General features: G+C 36.5%; 1 protein-coding gene across 1 annotated transcript; it reads right to left on the reverse strand.

Annotated features, from left to right (window-relative positions):
* Positions 1 to 53: 53 nt before the first annotated feature.
* On the reverse strand, positions 54 to 26,601 carry LOC141834838 (succinate--CoA ligase [ADP-forming] subunit alpha, mitochondrial). The gene is made up of 7 exons (XM_074722215.1): positions 26,333 to 26,601; positions 23,807 to 24,016; positions 22,015 to 22,185; positions 21,828 to 21,951; positions 21,286 to 21,347; positions 1,096 to 1,177; positions 54 to 465 (listed from the first exon to the last, which is right to left on the reverse strand). The coding sequence occupies exons 1-7, from the start codon at positions 26,555 to 26,557 to the stop codon at positions 326 to 328; spliced, it is 1,014 nt and encodes a 337-aa protein (XP_074578316.1). The 5' UTR covers positions 26,558 to 26,601; the 3' UTR covers positions 54 to 325.
* Between the last annotated feature and the right edge of the window lie 767 nt (positions 26,602 to 27,368).

The following is a 27,368-nucleotide window of genomic DNA, read 5'->3' on the forward strand; positions in this document are numbered from 1 at the left end:
TGGATTTAGACGTTAACACACAGAACCGATGATATTCATAATTTTACAAAATGTTTAATAAGGATAAAATTCATATACTTGCCTCTGCAGAACAGAAAGTGGTATAGCAATTGTAATTGCATTGAGCCCGCAGGCCAACTAATACTCAGCAAATCTTTGGCGGAAAAAACTGGCATGAAAGCGACACAAACATCTGGAGTTTTCTTCAATTATTGAAGAAATCTTGAATAAAAGACTTTGGCCAAAACAAAATGCTTCGGTTAGAAAAGGGAGAGAATGATGCATTTCTGTGAACTCTGCATCAACTCACAATGAAGCGTGCCTGCTAATGAACCAGACCACGCTGCTTGAATACCTCAAGCATCGCCACACCAATCTTTGCTGGTGATTCAACTACTGTTACTCCTGCTTCTCGTAGAGTTTTGATTTTATCCTGTGCAGTTCCTTTCCCTCCTGACACGATCGCTGCATGAAAGTATTGGCAGTTTAGCTGGGTAAAAACATAATCCATTCTTCAACCTATAATAAGTAGCTTAACTGATGCGGCAAAACAGAATAGGGCGAGGTTAAACAACAACGGGTTCTCTATAGCAATAGAAACCATGTTGACAACCTGGTGGGTAGCATGCATTAGAAACCTTGATTTCCACCCGCACTTCAAACACTCCGGACCATTGTTTTTGGCGTGAAGCATTAAAAACCTTGATTAATACCAAAATATGGATTTAACAACCTAGTGCCCAACTGTGCAATTATTTATTATCAATAAATAGTGAAAATATACTTCAGAAAAGAATTCTGGATTTCTCATAATTCTCAGATCCATGTAAGGTTGGCAGAATAATTACTTCAAAAAAGAAACTATACATACATAATTGTGGGTACACAAGTGAAAAATATCATCAATCAAATGGCTCCAAGAGCAAAACTTACTTTCAGTATGTGTGAAGTCAAAAAAGGGTAAAGAATATGCATGATTTAGTTAACTAGATTATTTTAATACCACATTGTAGTTTATACACTAAAATTCAATTGTTCATAATTTTTAAACCAAAAATGACATCTCAAATTAGTTTAGGGAGATATGGCACAAACCTCCAGCATGACCCATTCGGCGTCCTGGTGGTGCTGTAAGACCAGCTATAAAGGCTACAACTGGCTTCTCGGTTTTACTTTCCTGTTTAGCCAGCAAAAAACAAATGCTAATCAGCATAAAGCTCTATCAGTACATGAACCTAAAAAAATACAGATGCATCAAACAGCCAAGTACATTCCATTCTACTATATTCAGTCCCCCAAACAACTATTATCTTTCATCTAAAGTAATACTCGTAGATATAAGATAGTGAAGGTCTCTGACAGTTTTTGATCTGTTTATAATGACTTGTAGATATAAGATATAATACTCTTTATTGACAACCAAAAATGAAATTGCGAATAGAAATAGAAATAAGTTTAGATGGCAGAGAATGTTTAATGAGAAATGGAACAGTAGTGAAACATGAAAAACTTTATCTGGTAAGGCTATATCGCCGCCAGTATCTAGATATCTTGAGTCAGTTTAAAGGTGGCAAGTAGGGTGGTCATACACCAAACTATTGATTCAACTCCACCAATTATAGAAATCTGCAGTTTTGAGAATGTCCATACCTTGAGTGTGGCATTATACTCTTATATATATACCTTGGGAAGTCCTATAACCAAGGAACACATGTTGATTCAACTCGACCAATTATAGAAATCTGCAGTCTTTGAGAATGTCCATACCTTAAGTGTGGCATGATACTCTACATATATACTTTGGGAAGTCCTATAACCAAGGAACACATGAACTCAACATAGAGACAGGTGACACCATGATCCGAATAGGAGAAAACTATTTAGGAGATGTAGCCCGAACAGTTTGGGAAGCTTTTAAACTGAAATTCCCAGATGAAGTCACATGAATTGCATCTCAAGACAATAATATACTCAACTTCTGTTATGCAATCCATAGACTGTTAATAGCCAGTGATGCAAATACAGGCTTAGATTTAAGGCAGAAGAAGCCATGATGAATACAACTCTAATTATTCAATTGGAATTGGATTAAATCCTTTTGCAATGATTTCTTATCCCTTACCGCAGTTTCCGATAATTACTGTAATCCTGCCCTAGGCGAAAGATTATTCAGTAAACTACCTGGAGAATTAGATAAAGAAATTCATAACGCGTGGACCGATATGAACGTACCACACACTTATGAATACACCACATTATCTCAAAACTTAAGGAGAAATGTACTTATATTCAGATACATAAACAACTAAAAACACAACAGTATGGTTTCTATAGCCAAACCTATACTCCTCAACAATATGGCTCACTCCATTCAAGAAGAAGACGACTTGTGCTTGAACCAAAGCCCAGACGCCAGCCCAAAACTACTTTCTATCTACGTATGAGCAAGGCTAAAAAAGCCCTAGGAAATTTAAACCTAAAAAGACTTATTCCAACACAATAGCTTGTTTTGCCTGCAAAGAGCCAGGCCACTTATCCTCTGCATGTCCTAATCGCAATAATCTATACACCAGAGAAGCCAAACTAGTAGGTTATACTAATTTGGATCTAATAGAGGTACAATCTGATGTCTCAGATACGTCTTCTATTTACTCAATCATATCCACTGAAGACATGGAAGAAATTCTATCTTCTTCTGATTATACCTTAATCAACTCTTTTCTCCCTCATCCTTATGGACTAGCTGAGAAATACAACTTACCCAATCTTCCACCACAACCAGACTTTACTGATTTCGAACAACAACTAGGAAATATACAAGAGGAAAATTTTGACTTAATGTACTGCCAATTTATTCCTCTTACTAGATTTAAGAGCTTATCAAAGGTATTGCCAGCGTGAGTGGTATTGCCCTCGTGAGTGGATATTTCGGGAAGAACTGATAATGCTCCTTGTTTTACATATGGGTTTTATCCCTCAGACAAACGAGCTACCTGCCAGACTTGTAAAAAATAAATTTGAAACCTGTCTAAAACAACTTTTTAATATTATTATTCCAACGACGCACTCAGTACGAAATAGTACTAAAAACTACTACTTGAAACCAGAGTCTCAAATCCTTGAAACTCGACTTAACCTACTAGAAGCAGAATTAATTAGCTAGCCTAAAAGCAATCATACCCACTTTGAATCCTTTTGACAACGGACTCCAAGTCTCCAACTATCTGACGACACATATAGTGTTCATCAAAACACCTAGCATCTGTAATACTAGCCACACTGTTGACATTAAAGTCCAGTGTAAGTTACATATTCAAGGATATGAACTAATGCTTCATGCTTTCCTCATAGCAGAGCCACCAACTCCACTATAGACGAAGCCCTATTAACCTCTTTTCTTCCGACCCAATTGATCAAACAAACTAATACCCCATTAGCCAGTATTCAGTTCGACGGACAAAAACAAACTTGCACCAAATTTGTAAAAAATGCACAACTATATTTTTTCACAAATTGCATGACTTTTAGTAATCCTATTATCCTTAATCAACTTTGGATTCACCCTCTTCCTTATAAGAACATACATCTTATCTTCGGATTCAATTTCTTAGTTGCCTCAGATCGAGCTCTCCTATTGACTATAGACTGTGATTTTTTTGTCCACCCCAATAATAGCTCTTGTTCTTTCTGACTACCCATCAGAAATTCACCCTAATAAGCATGGTGAAACCCCTACCTCGTCTACTTCACTTTCTGTTCTACCAACTAGGTAAGGATAAGTGTTCCTACAACGAAAACGGAACATGTAAGCAGAGATCCTGCCAACAAGGAAATTAGAACTACTTGGCTTAGAAAGCCCTTCCGATACGGAAGACCTGTTGGTGCAGGGAGCACCAGATAATCAAACCTGTGTTTTGATCATGACAAAGGGTTCAAGTTAAGATTGTGTTGTGTCCTAACGAGCTAATTTGAATGTGCAGAGAAAGGAAAGTTCTAGTTGGAGGCCAGCAAAGAAATCCTAGTTAGTAGGACCAGGTAAAGATGTCCTAGTCAGGCGGATCGGGCAAGCAGTCCTATTCAGGTGAACCAGATAGAAGTCTTGGCAGATCAAGGGCATGCACCAGGCGGGAAGTCTAAGCGAGTCAGTAGACCGAACATCTAACAGATCGATGAGTCAGTGAGGATCAAACATCGAGAAGGAAGTCTTGGGGGCCAGAGGATCGGATGCTAAACAGAAGTCCAACCAGATCTGGAGGACCAAATGTTTGGCAAAAAGATAATTCTCCTGAGAGGAGTAGCGGAGTCAAGGTTGATCCAACAACTGCCACGTCAACATTCCAGGCGTCCGAAGATGCTAAGTCAGCTACGATAGCTGATCGACTAGCCGACGTGGGGGCGCCCAGGAGGAGATCTAGGCGTTCGAATTGGTCCATATAAGCAGCTGCGACCAGAACCTAGAAGCAACTTGAATGCTCATTCTATAACACTTATTCACACGATCTAAGCTCCCAAGACACTACTATGATGTTGTATCGCACACAACCTCCAACATCTTTGTCGGTAACATTAGCGCATTTCCTTTAAGTCCTTTAGTATTTAATTCATAGGAACATTAAACATGTTAATATTTTTATTTTATTTGTAAAGGCGAAACTCTTTCTCGTTGTAAGCTAGAGTTATTTAGTGAATTGCCCAACAAAGTAATCAAGGATTACGGGCCTTAGAGTAGCAGCCAGAGGTTATGAACCAAGTAAAAATAAAAATGTCTTTAACTTTGTTTTTACTTTTTACTTTCCGCTGCATACTTTGTGTTTGATAAACGAAATTTCCAAAAATGTGTGAAAAAACGACAAGCGCTATTCACTCATCCCCCCTCTAGCGCTCTCACTGGTCCTACAAGACCTACCAGGCTATAGTAGCCTATCTAACTTAGAGGATAATGAAATTCAATTAGATCTCATAAATCCCGCTTATTTATTAAACTTGATTAAGACTCAAGACAACTTAGACTCTATAATTACCAAATTATAAAAATTAAAAATTATAAGAGAAAATCCCACAAAATATTAGGAGCGAGATAAGATTTCTTGTAAACTAAATATCATAAACCCGGATCTCACCATCAAAGCACAAGATCTAAGATATACCAACTGGGAAGTTGAAGAATGCGTCATGCATATCAAACAACTAGTAGATCATAGTGTTATACAAATGTCAACCTCTAGACATAGAAGTCCTACCTTTATTGTTAATAAAGGAGCTGAGCAAAAAAGATGACAATCTCAATGGTTTTAACTATAAACATCTAAATGACAATTGTTATGAGGACGAATATAAAATATCAAATAAAGACCAACTACTTAACAAAATCCAGAATTCCAAATGGTATTCTAAATTTGATATAAAATCTAGATTTTAACAAGTCAAAATGCATCGTAACTCTATTGATGCATTTTCTTGCCTAGAAGGACATTTTGAATCACTAATTATGCCATTTAGACTTAAGATAGCTCCTCAAGTATTCCAAAGAAAAATGGATGATGTATTTAGAGGAGTATTTGCTTTTACATATGTATATATAGATGACATATTAGTCTTTTCCAAAACCAAGGAGGAACACTATGCACATTTACGCATGATATTTAACTTATTCGAAAAATATGAAAGAAAATGAAATTGGTTGTTAATCACATAGATTTCTTAGAGCAGAAAAAAAACAAGGGAAAGTATCCTTTCGTGCCCATATTTCTTCTAAGATACTTAATTTCCCTGAAAAAATAGAAATCAAAATACTTTGATCTTTTATCGGCTTACTAAATTATGCAAGACCATATCTTAAAACATAGGAAAAATAAGCGGTCCTCTGTTTAATAAAACTTCTACCATTAGACAGAGGTACTTTAACCACCAACATATTCAGTTGGTAAAACAAATTAAAGAAATGGTTAGAAAACTTCCAGTCCTTAGTTTACCTCTTGATTCTGACTACCTAGTCATAAAAATCGACGGATGTAAATCAGGATGGGGAGGTGTTCTATTCAGAAAACCCTCTAAATACGACCCTAAAACATCAGAGTCCTTGTGCAGATATACCTCTAGAAAGTACAAAGAAAAATAACATATTACATCCTTAGACTACGAAATACTAGCAGTTATTTATTGTCTTGATTCCGTTATGTTATTTATCTGTAGCAAACAAGAAATAACAATAGAATAGACTGTGAAGTAACTGTCAAGTATAGTCAGCAAACCAAAGGAACCAAAAAAAGATTAGGTTCCAAAAGATGGATAAAATTTATTGATACTATCATCAACAAGGAATTAAAAATTAACTGGGAGCATATTAAAGGAACAAACAATTCCTTGGCTAATACTCTTTCCCAATTACTTCACTAATCTTGTGTTTTTCTACTGAATGGAACGACAAAAGAAAGTACGACCATTCTCAGGGATTAAAACAAAGTTCAAAAATCAAGAACTTCACTTCATAACCACTATTCAAAAACCGACAGAAAAGAAGTTTTCTTAATGTGTTCCATGTATCAATGCTGAAGAAATGTATTCCGAACCCAGACAAGGTGATTGAGCCGCAAGCCGTTCAAATCCAGGAGGATCTAAGTTACGAAAGTAAACCCTTACGGATCCTGGATCGGGATGTCAAAAGATTAAGGAACAAAGAGGTTCCTTTAGTCAAAGTCTTGTGGCGAAACCAACAGTCTGAAGAAATGACATGGGAACGTGAAGATGATATGAAACGGAGATATCCGGAATTATTCTAAGTTCGAGGACGAACTTTTCAGAAGGTATGGAGGATTGTAATACCCGCAATTTTCCTTCAATAATTCCTTGATATTAATGAATGATAGATTAAAGAAAATTTAGTAAAATTACTAAATGGGCCTTGATGTTAAATGGGCTTTTAGCTTTAATGGGCCATTAGTAGGATTTTTCCTAATGGGCTTTATGGTTTAAATGTTTTTCATAATGGGCTTCTCTTATATGGGCTAGCTAATGATAAAAAGGAATGAAATTGGGCCTTAAGGAATGGATAAGTTAAATGGGCTTATCTCATGTGGGCTTTGCAAAAATAAAAAGAAAAAGAATGGAGGAACCAAGGATTGATCCTTGGACCTCAAGGAAATGGCAAGCCTAGTAGAAGCATGGGATAACCAAATGGTCTAGCAAGTTTTTCTTGTGAAAATGATAGGGGACATGCTACTTAAGGTTAAGGGTACATGAAGGGGCATAAGAACAAGTGAAGAGGCACTTTGCTTGCCTTTACTTCATGATTAAAGTGACTTTAAGGGAGGAGTTTCAAGAGTGAATTGTAACTCCCTTCTCCACTAATCCCTTTTAAGCCTCTCCTATCACCGAAAATTCCTCTCTTTCCCTCCATTTTCTCACCGAAACTCTCTTCTCCCTCTCTTGTTCTTCTTGGCCGAGAGCTCCCTTGGAAGGTGTCTCCATCAACAAAGCTAAGGAAGCAAGCAAGGGCAAGGGGGCTAGGGAATCTAGGAGAAACAAGGAAGGGTTAAGGGCTTCACAAAGGCTTCATCTTCTTCTTCTCTTTAGGGTATAAAATTCTCTAAGGGTCTAGGTAAGACTCCCCTCACCTTGCAACATAATAGCTATGATGAAGTTTTCCATGAATTCCTAATGTTTTATATGTTGTTGTTGATAAGAGCATGAGAAACCTTGTTTTTAAAGTTTCGGCCATGTTGATGTTAGGGTTTTAAAAACATGTTTTTGAATAAGCTATGTTCATATGATTCATGATGATGTTTAAGTATAAACTTGGTTGTTTTCATGTGGTTAAAGTTTAGGGTTTCATGTTGTAAACTTTTAAAGTTTCGGCTATGGTATGATAGGGTTTCAAAGCTATGTTTTTTTTAACCAAGCTATGATTGCAAAAGAATCATGATGATGTGTTATGAGGGTTTAGGTTTTCCATGTGGATAAATCTAGGGTTTCATGCTATGATAGGTTTCGGCCAAAAGGAAAACTTAGGGTTTTGAAGTTATGTTTTTAACTTAATAATGGTTGTATGCTAGGTGATGTTGTAACATGCTTTAGGGTTCATTTGATTGAATCTATTTCATGTTATTGGTCTTTAAAGGTTTCGGCCAGATTGGGTATAAAAGAGTTAGGTTATGTTTCAAACTTAACCATGGTTGCAAATGCTATGTAATGAGTTTTTATTATGGTTTAAGGTCTCATGTGGTTAGATCTAAAACAAATCAAGAGGTTCATGGCAACTAGGGTTTCGGCCAACCATGAAACAAGGAACATAGGTGATGTTCTAACCCTAATAAATGGTTTCAAAGGTTAGATGAACTTTAACAAGACATAGGGTATCATGTGGTTAAGCCTAACCTAGGGTTTCAAGCCCATGAGGTTTCGGCCAAGCCTTGTAGGGAGCTCAAGTGATGTATTAAATCTAGCTAATAGGTTTAAATATCACTTGATGTTCTTTTATGATGATATAATGGATTAGGGTTATGATAGGATTAAGAATCTAAAGGGGACTCTAAGATGATTCGACCAACCTTAAGAAATTAGGGTTTTGGTTGGGTCTAGGGTTTCTTATATGATCAACCATGAAATGGATAACTATGATTAAACTTGTTTAAGTTTCATGTAGTAAGAATTGACAAGACCCTAAGGAAAGGAAACCTATAAGTTTTGCTTAACCCTAAGGAAAGGTTAGGGTTTAGGTCAAATAAGGGTTTCAATAATGTTATCCATGATATATGTTTATCTCATGCCAATGTTATGAAATGAGATCATGTTATGTTATATCATGCTACATGAAATGATGTCTGAATGTTCACCATGTTAAATGGATGATGAAATGATAAGGAACATTCATGATGAAAAGGAAATGAAAGCATGTACATTAATTTACTTTAATGAATGGCTTGTACCGGAACCTGAAAGGGATCCAAGGGATGGGCACCTAAGAACGCCCCTAGGTCGAAAGACAGAAGACCTAGTTACCAAGTAGTCGAGACTAGCTATCTCGTACTTACTTGAAGGAATGGCGCGCAAAGAATGAATGGGTACAAGCCGGGGACCCCAAATAATGATGATGATGATTATGTTTATCTATTATGATAATAAGTTTTCAAAGGCATTTTCATCATTTTATATGCATATGATTTCAATGTTAAGGTGAAGGAATGTTTATGTGCTTTATGCCATGATAATGTGCTTTTATGCTTATGTGTTTATCATATGATGTAAATGTTATGCTTGAAGTGACGATTGGTTTTTGGTGAGTAGGAAAGGAGCTTACTAAGCCTCGTGCTTATAGTTTTCTTTCTTATGTTGCAGAGCCAAATTAGAAGTCATTAAGCAATGGGAGGCAGCAGGACAAGGCTGACTAAATGATGTGTGTGGTAGTGACGTGACAGAGTTCCTGGAATATGAAAATTTTAATACTTGCATGTTGGATGGTTGGATTGTTTAACTGTTTGGTTTAAGACTTGATATGCTATGATGTTTGAATTAGAACTTAATAATCTAGACAATACATGCATATTATGAGACATCATTTCATGCAGCATGTTATAACATAACATGATCTCATTTCATAACATTGGCATGAGATAAACATATATCATGGATAACATTATTGAAACCCTTGTTTGACCTAAACCCTAACCTTTCCTTAGGGTTAAGCAAAACTTATAGGTTTCCTTTCCTTAGGGTCTTGTCATTCTTACTACATGAAACTTAAACAAGTTTAATCATAGTTATCCATTTCATGGTTGATCACATAAGAAACCCTAGACCCAACCAAAACCCTAATTTCTTAAGGTTGGTCGAATCATCTTAGAGTCCCTTTAGATTCTTAATCCTATCATGAAACCCTAATCCATTTTATCATCATAGGAGAACACCAAATGATATTTAAACCTATTAACTAGATTTAACACATCATTTGAGATCCCTACATGTCTTGGCCGAAAACCTCATGGGCTTGAAACCCTAGGTTAGGCTTAACCACATGATACCCTATGTCTTGTTAAAGTTTCTCTAACCTTTGAAACCATTTGTTAGGTTTAGAACATCACTTAGATCTCTTGTTTCATAGTTGGCCGAAACCCTACATGCCATAAACCCATTGATTTGTTTTAAATCTAACCACATGAGACCTTAAACCATAATAGGAAATTCATTACATAGCATTTGCAACCTTAGTTAGGTTTGAAACCTAACCTAACCCTCTTATACATGATCTGGCCGAAACCTTTAAAACAAAATAACATGGAATAGATTCAATCAAATGAACCCTAAAGCATGTTAAACATCACCTAGCATATTCAACCATTACTAGGTTAAAAACATAACTTCAAAACCCTAAAGTTTCCCTTACATGGCCGAAACCCTTTTTAGCATGGAACCCTAGTTTTATCCACACATGAAACCTTGATCTATCATAAAACATCATCATGATTCTTTTGCAAACATAGCATGGTTAAAAACATAACTTTGAAACCCTAAACATGCCATAGCCGAAACTTTAAAGTTTACAACATGAAACCCTAAACTTTAACCACATGGAAAACAACCAAGTTTTCTTAAACATCATCATGAATCATATAGAACATAGCTTATTCAAAACCTAACTTTAAAACCCTAACTTCAACATCATGGCCGAAACTTCAAGAAAGATTTCTTCATGCTTTTATCAACAACAACATAAAACATTAAAAATCATGAAAACATCAACATAGCTATTATGTTGCAAGGTGAGGGGAGTCTTACCTAGACCTTTAGAGAATTTTACCCTAAAGAGAAGAAGAAGATAAAGCCTTTGTGAAGCCCTTAACCCTTCCTTGTTTCTCCTTAGATTCTCCTAAGAAACCCTTTCCCTTGCTCCTCTTCCTTAGCTTTGTTGATGAAGACACTCCCCAAGGAGCTCTCGGCCACAAGAAGAAGAGAGGGAGAAGAGAGATTTCGGTGAGAGAGAATGGGGAAAGAAGGATTTTCGGCAATAAAGGCTTAAAAGGGATTAGTGGAGAAGGAGGTTACATTTCACTCTTGAAACTCCTCCCTTACTCTCCTTTAATCATGAAGTAAAGGCAAGCAAAGTGCCTCTTCACTTGTTCTTATGCCCCTTCATGTACCCTTAACCTTAAGTAGCATGTCCCCTATCCTTTTCACAAGATAAACTTGCTAGCCCATTTGGTTATCCCATGCTTCTACTAGGCTTGCCATTTCCTTGAGGTCCAAGGATCAATCCTTGGTTCCTCCATATTTTTTTCTTTTTATTTTTGCAAAGCCCACATGAGATAAGCCCATTTAACTTATCCATTCCTTAAGGCCCAATTTCATTCCTTTTTATCATTAGCTAGCCCATATAAGAGAAGCCCATTATGAAAAACATTTAAACCATAAAGCCCATTAGGAAAAATCCTACTAATGGCCCATTAAAGCTAAAAGCTCATTTAACATCAAGGCCCATTTAGAAATTTCTACTAAATTTTCTTTAATCTATCATTCATTAATATCAAGGAATTATTGAAGGAAAATTACGGGTATTACACTCTTACTTTAATGGACTACAGACTCCAGCTACAACAATTATAAAAAGGATGTACATGGATTAAAGAACCAAAAAGGCCAAGGCGAAAATGTACCTCAATCAACTCAGTCCTTTCCATGTAAATGGGTTGATTTTAAATCAACTCAGTCCTTTCCATATAAATTTGACTTCATACTACAACATGCCTTGGAAATAGAGACTTTTGTAGTCTGCTACTTGAAAAGTTCTTCGCCGGAATGGATCGATCTAAAGATCGAACCACACTTAATCAAGATAGAAATCAATGACTTAAACGGACAACTTGAACCCTTTGAGGAAAACAGTTCTGATCCTGATCAAGACTGGACTACAACCATCTCTCCTCCAGATCAATTAAAGCACTGGTGAGCCTCTATACAAAGAAGTTCATGGATGTGGAACAAATACCACGATCCTTATGACCTTCTCCTAGCAGGGGAAACATATACAGAAAAGATATACTAGCCCAAGGCAATGGGCACTGCATTCTTCCCCTATACATTCACCACTCAACACCCTAGTTTATGCCAAATATACCACAAAAGAAACGAAGACTGGATAAATAAAAAAGAAGCTAACCTAAACAGAAGCTCTCCTATTTCACTTCCATCACTACCCTCAGTAGAAGAAAATAATATTATTAACATGATGGAACTTTAAAAAGGGTGACTCAACATGGCACTCATGGGATTCCTTTTTATCCCCAACTTAGCGAAATGCTCACTTATTGTCCTTTTAGGACAGCTCACTCCACTACAAGATTCATTTTGAGTGCTCACTTATTGTCCTTTTAGGACAACTGTAAAACATTATATTGAAGTTCCTTTGGAGTCCGACACATGCACACTTCTTTATAAGGACCGCTCAAGAGCAATATAAAAAAAGAAGGAGAAGCAGAGAGATAGACTAAGAATAGCTTGTATGTTCTTATTTTCCTACTCGCTTGTAAGTTCTTAATTTCCTTTATAAGCTTTCTGTATTTCCATTAATGGCAGCTCAATAAATTTCTAGGCTAAGAAAGGTTTTGCCCTCCTCTAGTCTTTAGATTTCTTAACCCTTCTTGATTCCTCAGTCCTTATCCAAGTATACCTTGTAGAACGATAATTGTGTAAGGAGCAAGATTGTCTTATCATGCCAAAACTTATAAGACTTGTGCAGGCTAAAGTAAGGTGACCATGGCTGGAAGCTGAAAGCAAGTCCTGAAGAACGCTGAGGCAAAGTTAATAAGGCAATTCCTACATCCTTAGATAGGTGAGGCTCACTAGAAGAAGAAGGAAAGAGAAAATTAAGGCTAGAAGAGTGGCATCCTTTGTGACACAGCCTAGAACTACCGTCAACCAATCTACTACCCTCATTTCTGAGTAATTTTCTCACTTCATGTGCAAACCTTAACTAGAGAAGATCTAGGAAACCTGGGATAAGCTTTCAAGCTTATTTCTTTGGTCCCTTCTAGGTATACTCCTCCTAGATAACTCACTTCACCTCTAATTTTGTTGTTTCCACCACACTATTCACCATCAGAAAAAAAAATAGTCTCGTTTAACTAATACTATCTATTGCTCAAGATAAGTATCATATAACTGAGGATCACATTCAGTTATATTGAGAAGTACTGAAATTGTTTTAGCAATACCCTCTTCCGTCGTGACCAACTACAGTTTCTCAATTTACCTCCTCATAAATGGTCGTGGGGTCGTTGGAGTGGCAGATTCCACCTTTTTGCAGAAGAGAAGTACTGAATCCTTTTTGAAGAAAGTAACTTCAGGTGGTCTCCTTCTACCAATAATCCTTAACAAAGGATTATTGTTTGATTAAGGGGTTATTTCTCTTCTAGGTGGATGGCCTTGGTTGTAGTCCATGGTACGCATTGTACTTTCTGGATAATTAACCTCATAGGCCGACCTAGAAGTTGCAGAAGATTCTGGATTCATCAGTTGTTTTTCTGATGATATTGTAACTGTATCATCCGGAAGTTTTTAGGCGATTATATTTTGGTCTTGGTCAAAATATAATGTCCAATCTTCTTCAAGCTTTTTATGTTTTTTATCAAACTGTTCAAATTCGACTAAGTCTGCTTGGGTTAAATACCTCATATGGCAGGTAGACATATTCATTGAAGAATGAGTCTTCGTTGGCTACTTGCATTAACGCCAAAGCCTGCTGGCTTGCTTGCTGAATTTTAGTCTTGTCGACTAATTTCAAATGTTGCCTATGTAGCTTTCTAAGTATTTGTAGAGGAGATGTATCTTCTATATTCATTAGATTTGAACTATCATCCTCTATTTCTGCTTCGTTCTGAGAAGTAGAAGGTTGATATCCCACAAACCTAACCGTTAAATTTTCATTTCTATCTTTGTACATAATGGAATCAATTGATTTAAGGGTTTGGTCATTGGTCAATAGTATCTAAGTTTATAGTCCATTCCAATCGTGCTAGTGTTTCAGAATCAAAATTTCTAGGTTTAAGAAAATAAATTCCTTTTGAGCTAAGTGTTTCTATTATATCATTTACTTTTACTTTAAAGTTGTTATTGATATGGTTCACAGTTTTTCCTAAAAAGATAATATCTAGTTGGATATTGTTATTTTGAAAATTTCCATAGCCTTTGGCTTGGACTAGTATCAAAATCCTTGATCGTCATGTTAAAATTAGGGAATAAATAAGTAATCCCTAGATTATTATTCATGTCTACCTCAATAAGTCCTATGATGGCGTTCTCTTTGTCAGAGAAGTGTGAATCATATAACAGAAGTAAGACCCCGATCTCGGCACGCGCGGGCGATATCGCGAGATCGCGACCCCGCCGCCGCGCCGGAGGTGTCGCGCGACCCCTCCGGCGAGGCCGCCGGGGTCGCACGACCACTCCGGCGCGGTCGCCGGAGTCGCGCGACTCTGGCAGCTGGGATGGGCTGGTGCCGGGCCGTGCCGGTGCCGGTCGGCGGGCGGAACGAAAAATTTCGCCCGTTTCGACCGGTTCGGCACGAGATTTTAAACCCTGAGTAAGACTTTGCCTCCTACCTTGTTCGGGTTAGGCCTCTAAGTCCAAACACAATTAATCATAAATGGCTGTAATTATGTCTTCTACTTAGTAGTGCCCTAGTGGATTCACCCGTCATTGGGTTAAGTCTTTCTTCTCCACCATCTGGGAGATGGAGAGGTTCTGTACTATGATGTCTGAAAATAGACGTACTTATAGATAACATCCCTTGCCCATATAAGCGTCTGGGGTTAAGTGAAGTCAACTGTTCATCAGAGAAAATATTGATATCTCTATTGATGTCAATGAGTTCTAGTCGATGGCTAGAAAAACTACTTCATCTGGTTTGTATATTGTCTAACCAAGAAGTGTTTGATACATTTCTTCTCAATATCTGTGAAGGGTCAGTAAAAGGTTCTGTTTGAATCTGTGTTTGATTGCGTTGTAGGCTCATTTTGAAGACTCTGGATTCTAAGTTAAAAAAGAATAATTTCTAGGTTGTTTTCTGGAGACTATGTTTCCTGTGGATAACTTGCTTAAGTCTTTATTAAAGTTTTCTAAGGCTTCCTTCCAAACGTTGGAAGAAGTAGTTCCTTGAACTTGCAGTTCTATGCCTAACAGCTTATGTTCTATAAGTGTTATCCTGCGATGTAGAGAAGTTAAAAGGGCTATTATAGTGTTATTTTGCTGGATTTGGATTTGATCACTTTTCCCAAGTAAATCAACTGTATAATATCTGTCTTCTTTATTTTTAGAATACTGTTTTGTGTATTCTAAAGCCTCATCATAGTGGGTATTTTCAAATGATAGTTTATTCATTATATTTGAGTTCATATAGCATGAAGATTCTTAAGTTCTTCATCAATCTGAGTTCTGAATGGTAATCAAATCTTTGATTTGATGTAATAGGGTTGTAGACTGAGATTCTAAGTATTTAGGCTTATTATCATTAATAAGCTTAGACAGCATTAGTATATCTGTTTTTGTGGGTATACTAGCTAAGTTAAGTTGGCTAATTCGTTTGTTTAAACAATCTTGTGATTCTGTAAGATAGTCTAAATTTCGCCTTACTTCCATGAGTAGCTGGTTGTGTTACCAAGCTGTTAGTGTGTTTTTCTAGTAACAGAAAAATATTTTTCTGTTGGAATTCTAAAGAGTTTCCTAAACTGATACGTAGATCAGTGATTGAGTTTAAGTGTGAACTATCAGAATGTAAAGAGTGGTTATGGAGTTTAGTCCAAAAAAAACAACTGTGTTTATTCTGATCCAAAGTTATGATCTTTCGTGCAGGGTGTTCAACGCTAGATCTAAGTAATCTAACCTTCTAAATTCTTGAAGAGGATTAGAAGAGGACATGAAAAGTCATTTTGGTCCTAGGAATATGGCTCTGATACAATTTTGTTTTTGTTGGTGAATAGTGTGGTGGAAACAGCAGAACTAGAGGTGAAGTGAGTTACCTAGAAGGAGTATGAGTTACCTAGAAGGAGTATACCTAGAAGGGACCAAAGAAATAAGCCTGAAAATTTATCCTCAATTTCCTAGATCTTCTCTAGTTAAGGTTTGTACGTGAAATGAGAAAATTACTCAGAAAGGAGGGTAGTAGATTGGTTGATGGGAGTTTGGCTATGTGTCAGAAAGGATGTCATTCTTCTAGCCTTAATTTTCCCTTTCTTTCTTCTTCTAGTAAGCCTCACCAGTCTAAGGACATAGGAATTGCCTAATTAACTTTGCCCCGGCCTTCTTTAGGACTTACTTCAGCTTCAACCATGGTTGCCTTACTTTAGCCTGCACAGGTCTTATAAGTTTTGGCATAACAAGACAATCTTGCTCCTTACACAGTTATCATTCTACAAGGTATACTTGGATAAGGACTGAGGAAATAAGAAGGGTTAAGACATCTAAACACCAGAGTAAGGCGGAGCCTTTCTTAGCCTAGAAATTTATTAAGCTGCCATTAATGGAAATACAAAAAGCTTACAAAGGAAATTAAGAACTTACAAGCTAGTAGAAAAATAAGAACTCACAAACTATTCTTAGTATCTCTCTCTGCTTCTCCTTCTTCTCTATTTTTTACATTGCTCTCAAGGGGTTCTTATAAAGAAGCGCACAAGCTCCAAACTCCAAAGGAACATCAATATAATATTTTAGAATTGTCCTCAAAGGACAATAAGTGAGCACTCAAAAGGAATCTTTGAGAGTGGAGTGAACTGTCTAAAAGGACAATAAAAGGACAATAACGAGTGTGAGCATTTCACTAAGTTGGGCAGATGACAAGGAATCCCATGAGTGTCATACCTTGATGGTCGTGGGGCCGACCGTGTGGGACCCTTTTTAAAGTCACCCTTTCCATCATGTTAATAATATTATTTTCTTCTACTGAGAGTAGTGATGGAAATAAAATAGGAGAGTTTCTGTTTAGGTTAGCTTCTTTTTCGTTTATCCAATCTTCGTTTCTTTTATGGTATAGCTGGCATAATCTAGGGTGTTGAGTGATGAATTTGTAGGGGAAGAATGCAGTGCCCATTGTCTTGGGCTATTACATCTTTTCTGTATATGTTTCCCCTGCTAGAAGAAGGTCATAAGGATCGTGGTATTTATTCCACATCCATGAACTTCCTTGTATAGAAGCTCTCTAGTGCTTTAATTGATCTGGAGGAGAGATGGTTGTAGTCCAGTCTTGATCAGAATTGTTTAGAATTAGAATTGTTTTCCTTAAAACATTCAAGTTGTCTATTTAAGTCATTGATTTCTATCCTTATTAAGTGTCTTGCTGGTTCGATCTTTAGATCGATCCATTCTGGCGGAGAACTTTCCAAGTAGCAGACTACAAAAGTCTCTATTTCCAAGGCATGTTGTAGTATGAAACTAAATTTATATGGAAAGGACTGAGCTGATTCAAAATCATGTACCCATAATTGTTGTAGCAGTCCGTAGTCCATTAAAGTAAGTTATAAGTTTGCCTAAAGTTGTGTTGTTCAAATTGTTTGAAAGCAATATTAGTCCTTCGAAAAGAATAAGTGAGTTGGCATCTACACCCTAGCCTTTCTGGTTCTTTAATAATGTCACATTGAGGGAATGCCTTGAGACATCTCTTTTTATAATTGTATGCCATCTGATAAATAATAGAAATGCTTGGAGTAGGATTAGTATGAAACCATTTAAGGCCTTCACAAAGCTTCCAGAATTTCTGAAGTGTGGAAGTTTCTACAAGAGCTTGTATGTAAATGAAAATATCTTCTGGTAGGTTATTTTTCTACCCAGAGAGAATATTTTGAGGAAGCTTTCCTGCCTTAGCTTGAAGAATCTCGAGTGATCGATATTCTTTTGACAGTTGTGGCCTAGAGGCTTGCTCTCGTAAATTTATATCACATAAGTCATAGAGGAAAGGGTTACTATCCTCAAGAGAAGTAGTTGCGAGCATTGGATCTTTGTCCGATGCCATACTATATGTTTTATCCGGTTGGATTTTAGCTCCATCGGATTTTAACAAAGTGTTGATGAAGTAAGAAGAACCTGCCTTAGCCCGAACAGAGTAAGGGCTTCTTCTATTGAGTAAAAACCTCAGTATGAGGGTTTATCACATATTGAGATGAAAGTTTTCACTTCATCCCAAATTGCATATACTCCTGCCTATGCCCCTGAATACACAACATAACAAGAAAACTTCTTTCCCATCAGTTTCTGAACCATGGTTATGAATAGTTAGTCAAGGTATTAATGATAGTTATTTTGTGGTTGGAGATTCCTGCTGCAGTAGGAATGGTCCAGATATTATCTTATACAAAGTTGGATGTTATCCAGTTGTGATCTATGATCGTAATGGAATTGGTCATCCTTTTTGGGGAACTGCTGAAGTTCCTGATTTCCAAACTTCATAGTTTTAATCCCTGAGAATGGTTGTACTTTCTTTTGTTGTTCCATTCAATAGAAAAACACAAAAGATTAGTGAAGTAGTCAAGAAAGAGTATCAGCCAAGGAATTGTTTGTTCCTTTAATATATCTTCAGTTAATTTTTAATCCCTTGTTGATGATAGTATCGGCAAATTTTATCCATCTTTTAGAACCTAATCCTTTTCTGGTTCCTTTGGTTTGCTAACTATACCTGACAATTGCTTCATAATCTATTCTGATTGTTATTTACTATTTGCTACAGATAAATAACATAAAGGAATCAAGACAGTAAATAACTACTAGTATTTCTTAGTCTAAGGATGAAAGATGTCTTTTTTCTTTGTATTTTTCAGAGGTATATCTACACAAGGACTCTGATATTCAGGGTCGTATTTAGAGGGTTTTCTGAATAGAACACCTCTCCATCCTGATTCACGCCTGTCGATTTCTATGACTAGATAGTCAAAATCAAGAGGTAAACTAAAGACGGGAAGTTTTCTAACCATTTCTTTAATCTATTTTACTAGCTGAATATCATGGTGGTTAAAGTACCTCTGTCTAATGGTAGAAGTTTTATTAAACAAAGGACCGCTTATTTTCCTTATGTTTTTAAGATAGGGTCTTGCATAATTTAGTAAGCTGAGAAAAGATCAGAGTATTTTAATTTCTTCCATTTGTTCAGGGAAATTAAGTTTCTTAGAAGAAATATGGGCCTGAAGGGATACTTTCCCTTGCCCTATTTCTGCTCCAAGAAAGTGTATGCAATTAACAACCAGTTTCATTTTCTTTTGGAAACTATTAATCCATGTTTTTCAAATAAGTTAAATATCATGTGTAAATGTGCATAGTATTCTTCCTTGATTTTGGAAAAGACTAATATGTCATCTATATATACACATGTAAAAGCAGATACTCCTCTAAATACATCATTCATTTTTCTTTGGAATACTTGAGGAGCTATTTTATGTCCAAATAGCATAATCAATCATTCAAAATGTCTTTCTAGATAGGAAAATGCAGTCCAATCAATAGAGTCAGGATGCATTTTGACTTGCCAAAATCCAAATTTCATATCAAATTTAGAATACCATTTGGAATTCTGGATCTTGTTAAGTAGTTGGTCTTTATTTGGTATTTTATATCCATCCTCATGACAATTGTCATTTAGACATTTATAGTTAAAAATCATCTGAGACTATCCTCTTTTTTGCTCAGCTCCTTTATTAACAATAAAGGCAGGACTTCTATGTCTAAAGGTTGACCTTTGTATAGCATCAAGATCTACTAACTGTTTGATCTACATGGCACATTCTTCAGCTTCCCAGTTGGTATATCTTAGATCTTGTACTTTGATGGTGAGATTTAGGTTTATAATATTTAGTTTACAATAAATCTTATCTTATTCCTAATATTTAGTGGGATTTTCTCCTATAATTTTTAATTTTTCTAATTTGGCAATTACAGAGTCTAAGTTGTCCCGAGTCTCAATCAAGTTTAATAAATACGTGGGGTTTATGAGGTCTAACTGAATCTCATTATCCTCTAAGTCAGATAGGCTAATATAGCCTGGTACATCTTCCGTATCGGAAAGGCTTTCTAAGCCAAGTAGTTCCAGTTTCCCTATTGGCAGGATCCCTACTTACAGGTTCCGTTTTCGTTGCAGGAACACTTAACCTTACCTAGTGGAGGTAGAACGGAAAGATGAGGGAGGGGTTTCAGCACACTTACTAGCACGAACTTCTGATGGGTAGTCAAAAAGAACAAGAGCTATGACTGGGGTGGACAAAAAAAAACCGCATAGTCTTTAGTCAATAGGAGAGCTCGATCTAGAGCAACTAAGAAATTGAGTCCCAAGATTAGATGGATGTTCTTATGAGGAAGAGGGTGAGTCCAAAGTTGATTAAGGGTAATAGGAGTACTAAAAGTCCCGCAATTTGTAAAAAAAACGTAGTTGTGTATTTTTCACAAATTTGGTACAAGTTTTGTCCGTCGAATTTAGTACTAACTAATGGGGTATTAGTTTGTTTGATCAATTGGGCTAGAAGAAAAGAGGTTAGCAGGGCCTCGACTATAGTGGAGTTGGTGGCTCCGCTATCGAGGAAAGCATGAAGCGTTAGCTCATGTCCTTGAATATGTAACTTACACTGGACTCTGATGTCAACAGAGTGGCCAGTATTACAGATGTTGGGTGTTTTGATGAACACCATATTTGTGTCGTCAAATAGTTGGAGTCCTTCTCCTTTGTCAAAAGGATTCAAAGTGGGTGTGGTTGCTTTTAGGCTAGCTAATTCTACTTCTAGTAGGTTAAGTCAAGTTTCAAGGACTGAGACTCTGGTTTTAAGTAGTAGTTTTCTAGTACTACTTCGTACTGAGTGTGTTGTTGGAATAAAGTATTAAAAAGTTGTTTTAGACACCGGGGGTGGGGTTTAATAGTTTAACAAACTCATAACTGGCATGCTGAGGAAATAAATGGATATTGACAATCATAAGTACTTAATGAAATTTTGTTGCATATAAAAAGATAATTAAGGCTATACAACAAATATGACATCTTCTATATGAGCGCTTCTCATAACATTCTGCACAAAAAATTCTGAAACATCAAGATAGCAAATAAAAACAAATACCAATACACATGCAGCTAGCACTACAAGATCATTCTTAAATTAGCAAGTAATCATTCTTCCATAATACATTCTCATGAAGTGCAGTAGCTTTGGGAGAAATTAAGAACAACTTTGAACCTTATTAGACAAATATGTGCAGATTACACATTGAAGTGAAACATGCTCAAGCTCAAGAAATGAAAAAACAAGCATAAACTCAGGAGGAGGGCAAACACATGACCTGAATTAGTGCAGCAGCATCTTCTTCTGCAGTTCCTCCAATCTCTCCTATAAGAATAATACCTGAAAAACAAGTCATAACAAGGAATCAAACTTAACTCTTCAGCTTGAAACAAGAAACATTATGTCAGCAAAATAACTGAGCAGAAAATTTAAGACTGCTGTACTAATGAGAAAATATCTTTATAATTTAAAAAAAAACTATACAAACAGTAACATAACTGAGAATAAGGAGAGATCTGGGAAGATGATCAAGTACAAATCAGATCCAACCTAACACTTCGATCCTAACCCAAGTCTAAAATAGGTTAAAAAATTTCAACTCCTACACAACCAAAATTTGGTTCCTAATCCAGACTTAAATGGCTACAATAGATTGATCTGATCATCTAGGATTTACATACATTAACAATACTGATCTAGTACCAATTTCATGAAGCTTCCCAACTGATTCTCTTCTATAAGCAAACCAAAAGGACAAAATTCCATGAATTCAACTACATTAGAAGCAACTATAAGTGTTTGTCCTGGTCTTCAACTGACCTTCAGTCTGAGAATCTTCAAGAAACTTTGATATGCAATCGACAAAGTTTGTTCCATTAAAAGGATCGCCACCAATTCCTACACAAGTTGATTGTCCAAGACCAACAGCAGTTGTTTGAAAGACCTACAAGTATAACACTTAGTTTGTTTGTCAGAATTGACTTCAATAACAAGTCGTCATACATACCGCTTCATATGTTAAGGTACCAGATCGAGAAACAATCCCAACTCGTCCTGGCTTGTGGATGTATCCAGGCATTATTCCAATTTTGCATTCTCCTGGTTTGATGATGCCAGGACAATTAGGTCCTATCAATCGAGTTTTTGATTGCTTGTTCAGAGCAGCTTTTACTCGAACCTGATATTCAGACAATTGGTAATTAACTTTTATTAAATCCCATAAAACAACAGATCTGCCTAGATAACAATGTAAAATGCCATAAACTCAATGACAGATAAAGCTATTTACTTGTAATGTGATAAGGTAAACCTGATGGACTTGGAAATAAATTTCATTATCAAAATCTTGGGCCTTTCAATTCTACAAGTAAGATAACTTTTCGGTTATATTGTTGATATTCTTAGTTTTAAGTGTAATGACAATTAGCCCTCAAGCAGACAATGAGCTCAAATGCAAAGTTGAGACTAAATAGATTGAAATTGTTATAATTGTGATTCATGATCTGCATTGAACAATACATTATGATTCAATCATATGCATTATATAGTACTTTTTACTTATGTTTTTTGGTCCACTTTACCACAAAAAAATGATATTCTACAGTCCTAAACTACAGCATCTACTGCTTATTCATTTATTCCCAAACAGACCTGCATTGGATCCCAATTCAAATTCATGCAATTGTTGCAAAATAGTTTTGCATTGTATCCAGATTCTGCTCCAGCAGTTTCTGTTGACAGTGAATATAAGACCAGATCATATGTTTTCCTTGCATCAGATATCCCTTCCTCTAACAGGTGTTGCAAAATAGTTTTGCATTGTATCCAGATTCTGCTCCAGCAGTTTCTGTTGACAGTGAATATAAGACCAGATCATATGTTTTCCTTGCATCAGATATCCCTTCCTCTAACAGGTGCAGTCTGCCCAAATCTTCCTTTCCTTTTTTTTTTTTTTGCTCTTTTTGGAATTGCTGAGATTTTGTGTGTTTTCAGGAAAGGGAACATGCAAGAGATCACTTATGAGACCTGTGTGAGTTGTGCCACATGGTGGTAAAGCAGAGGGGGCTAGGGAGGTGCTGAGAAGGCCAAAGGAGAGATCACATTATTCATAGAGATGGATTAGATGAGGGCAGGTTGGTGTCACATATCAGAGTGGAAGAGGGTGGCAAAACTTCTGGAAAGCAGGGAGGTGTAAAGGTAGAAGCAGGGAAGATAATAGGCACTGATGTTGAGTGAAGGGTGGCAACAGGGGAAGGGGCCCTGAATCAAGGGAGGCCGTGTGTAAATGAGCTAGATTTAAATAATAGTGAAGGGACATTTGGAACATGCAAGGAGGAGAGTAGCTAGCAACGGGAACAGAAAAAGAGGGCAACAGGATCTGTCAACAAGGATAAGTAGGGTTATCATAATCTACCCCCACTTAAGATTAACAACCTGAAATCCAACACACAACTCGTAATCACCCCTTAATCCATGGCATGTGAGGTTTAATGGTAGCTCCACTATCACAGTGGTAGTGATTGCCACAACACCACACCATGCTCCAGATATATTTGTTTTAATACCAATCATACCCCAAAATTCTTAAGCCAAGTTAATAATAGTTCATTCACCAGTGCATTGACCCCTTCATTAGCCCACAACTAAATTACAATGCAAATGATATGGGGTCTCCTAACAAATTCATACTACCCTAATCACCAACCAGAATGGATATAGGAAAGTAAGATAATCCATGCACAAAACATAGAAAAACTCCACAACAGGTATAGAAAGAGCAATAAGAACTTGAGAGTTACCATGTCATGTTGAGGAATTCCTTCAGTAATACATACAACAAGATCTAGCTCAGCTTCAACTGCCTCCATAATTGCAGCAGCAGCAAATGGTGGAGGGACATAAATAGCTGATGCATTAGCTTTCGTCTCAGCCTTTGCTTCTGCAACTGTATTGAAGACTGGAAGACCTAAGTGTTCAGTTCCACCTTTCTTAGGTGTCACCCCACCAACCTACAACAAAGAGAGCAATGATTCAGCATGAAATTAATCAGCCAATAGATGTCCAAGACATTTGAATAAAACCTATCATATTCACAGAACAAAACTACGTATGAGCAAAAAAAAAAGGAAGGAAAATAACTACCACATTGTAGCTTCCTCAGCAACACTAGACAGAAAGCTATGATGGAGATTCTGGTGGATTCTTATAGAAATCTATTTATAGATCAACATTCCATTGTTGCAAAAGCTTTGATTAAGTATGACACGGTGAAATAGGGTATTTGTACCAGCATGCTCAATCCATGATTACTCATTGTCATCATTAGGTCATGCTCATACCAACTATTTGATGTCAACTAGATAAAACTTCTCTCTCCATTGAGCTCTATGTAAATATCATTACACTCCAACCATGATAATATTAATATGTCAAAATAACTAGCTTAAAAATATTACACATACTGATAGCAGATACAAATAGGGTATTTGTACCAGCATGCTCAATCCGTTATTAATCATTGTCATCATTAGGCCATGCTCATACCAACTATTTGATGTCAACTAGATAAAACTTCTCTCTCCGTTGAGCTCTATGTAAATATCATTACACTCCAACCATGACAATATTAATATGTCAAAATAACTAGCTTAGAAATATTACACATACTGATAGCAGATAAAAGATCAAGCATTTGATCCAAGGATGAAATGTTGTGTATTAACTTACTTAGAAAGGTTTGTACGTTGACCTCAAGCAAAAGCCAATCACAAAGAAGCCAATTGGCTGTCCTCTAGGCTTCTAAGGGAATCTCCATCAAAGGAGTCCTACCAAGGCATTGTACAAAAGGATGCTCAACCCTCAAAACCTATCCATGGTTTCCAGAGTATGGAGCTACAAATCCAGGATGAGGTTGAGCCCCGAGATTCTAAACAATATCCAGTGTCGCCCTGTTTCCTCATAGGAACTCCGACCAATCATATTTGAACTAGCATATAATTGTCTAACATGGATATGGATCTAAGTATATGGCAACTATCTATAAAACCCCAACGAAGTTAAGGGATAAGTGTTGATTCGGAATGTCAGTATCCAACATGGATATGCAGAGGATACAGGAGGAGCCCAGATATTAGAGATACCTAGATTGCTTATGATAACTTATATCTAGATCACACCTTCTTCGCTCCACAAAATATTGCATTCCCATTAAATTCCTTGTTTTGCATAAACATCTTGATTTTGAATCTCCAAGTCCCTATATCAAACAATGATGATCCAAGAACTCAATAGTTATCCCTCTTATTTTCTATCATCAGATATATTTTTTTGCTAACGAACTTAGCATTAAGCCCCAACATATCAAAGGAATTAACCTTGATATCATTCTGATTTGTGTATTATATAATTTTAAGTGCAAAAAGAACTCATGAAAAGGCACCAGCTACCTTAATTGATACTATACAGTGCATCGAATGATAGGGAACTTTGTAGTTGTTGACAAAATTTTAGATCAAATTATGACTTTGCTATAGAATACATATTCCAATTAGTAGCTTTTAAATCTGCTTCTATCATATTCCAATTAGTAGCTTTTAAATCTGCTTCTATCACACACTTAAATAAACTACCAGTAACAGCTACTCATGATGACTAGGGTTTTTTTTTTAAATCTAGCTCAGGAAGGTGTTTCAGCCAACCTAAATCTAGCTATCATATCAAAAAAATTGTCATGGTGTAAAGCAAGAATCATTGACAAACACAAAAAAATAGGAAAAATAACCACTAGAAAACCCAAATGCAGAAGAAATGGCAATCGTCATTATGGAAAGCAAGAATCATTATTCATTGACGAAACACACAGGTAGGGGAAAAGGGCCCACTAAGGTTAACTAGAAAACCCTAATGCAGAAGAAATGGCAATTGTGACGATGTAAAGCAAGAACCATTAATCATTGACGAAACACACGAGCAAGGAACAAGGCACTAAGATTAACAAGAATACCCTAATGCGGAATCGCAATTGTCATGACATAAAACAAGAATCATTAATCATTGACGAAACACACGGGCAGGGGAAAAGGGCCGCTGCGGTTAACTAGAAAACCATAATGCAGAAGAAATGGCAGTCATCTCGCGTACACAAAATGGGAAAGAAAAGTGGGGGGAAAAAAACAGGACCTCAAAAGCGCAAGGTACAGAACGAGTTACACAGATCCAAACTAACAAATTCCACAGACGAAATCAATTTTTTTATAAAAAAAAAATCCACAGCAACCATTCTATAGTAAAGAGATAAGAGGTGAAGTTGTAGTTGTGGCTCTCACCATCTTGGTTCCATACTCGATGGCCTGCTCAGTGTGGAAGGTCCCGTTCTTTCCGGTGATGCCCTGGCAGATCACACGGGTATTCTTGTCGACGAAGACCGCCGGTGAAGGCGACGCTGCGGCGTTGAAGCTCCGGGAAAGGGAGGGCGGCGCGGAAGAGGACGTAGGGTTGGCGAAGATCTTGGAGGCGATGGATCCGATCAACTTCGACGCTTGGCGAGACATCGCAAGGGGCCGCCGACTCCGAGGGCTTCACCCGAGTTATTGAGACTTTGAGTTGGTTCGAATCACATTTCTCCGTCAGGTTTCCTTTATATTTATTTCAACTATGTTTCATTTAGAAAACAAATAAAAATAAATTGCCAAATAGGTTTTTGTAGATTTTTGTTTTTATTTAGTTTGGTCTTCTATCGAAATAATTACCAAATAGTAACTTTTTGTGGGATCTTTTCATTTTAAATTAGTATTGTTGTTAGTGCCAACAAAAATTTAAAGTTGATTACATAAAACAAAAAAATTAATAAATTGAACCAAGCAGCAATGAAATGAAGAATGACAATGACTTGAATTGGAAAAATAAATATAAATATGATAAAAGATATATTAATATACAATTATATATTTACTAACATTTTTCATTGATATGAACAATTAGTACTTTTTCATCATACTTTTAATGGCATTTTCAGTAAAATATTTCAAAAAATAAATACAAAACAAGTATAATATAAGTGCCTAAGTCCACTAGCTTGCATCACATATGAAAATAATAATGGACATAAAATAAAAGTGTAAATCTCTTTTTTTTTTAAAAATTTAAAGGGCCGCTTCATTAGATATTTTATATTAAAAATATCCTTATTCTAACATTATTCTAGTAGTTACGGGTAGCGTAACTGCATCGTGTAGAAGTATCGAGTAATTGTTATAACATGTAGAAGCTACTGAATAGCTACTATAACGTTGTTCTTTATTTATAGTCTTATTATAACTTACTAGTGTAAAAGTTACTTTATCAAAAGGTAGATCCGCTATC

Source organism: Curcuma longa, chromosome 9 (genome assembly GCF_044706935.1).
Source record: "Curcuma longa cultivar G26 ecotype Majalengka, Jawa Barat chromosome 9, ITB_CL_G26_1.1, whole genome shotgun sequence".
In the NCBI taxonomy this organism is placed as follows: Eukaryota; Viridiplantae; Streptophyta; class Magnoliopsida; order Zingiberales; family Zingiberaceae; genus Curcuma; species Curcuma longa.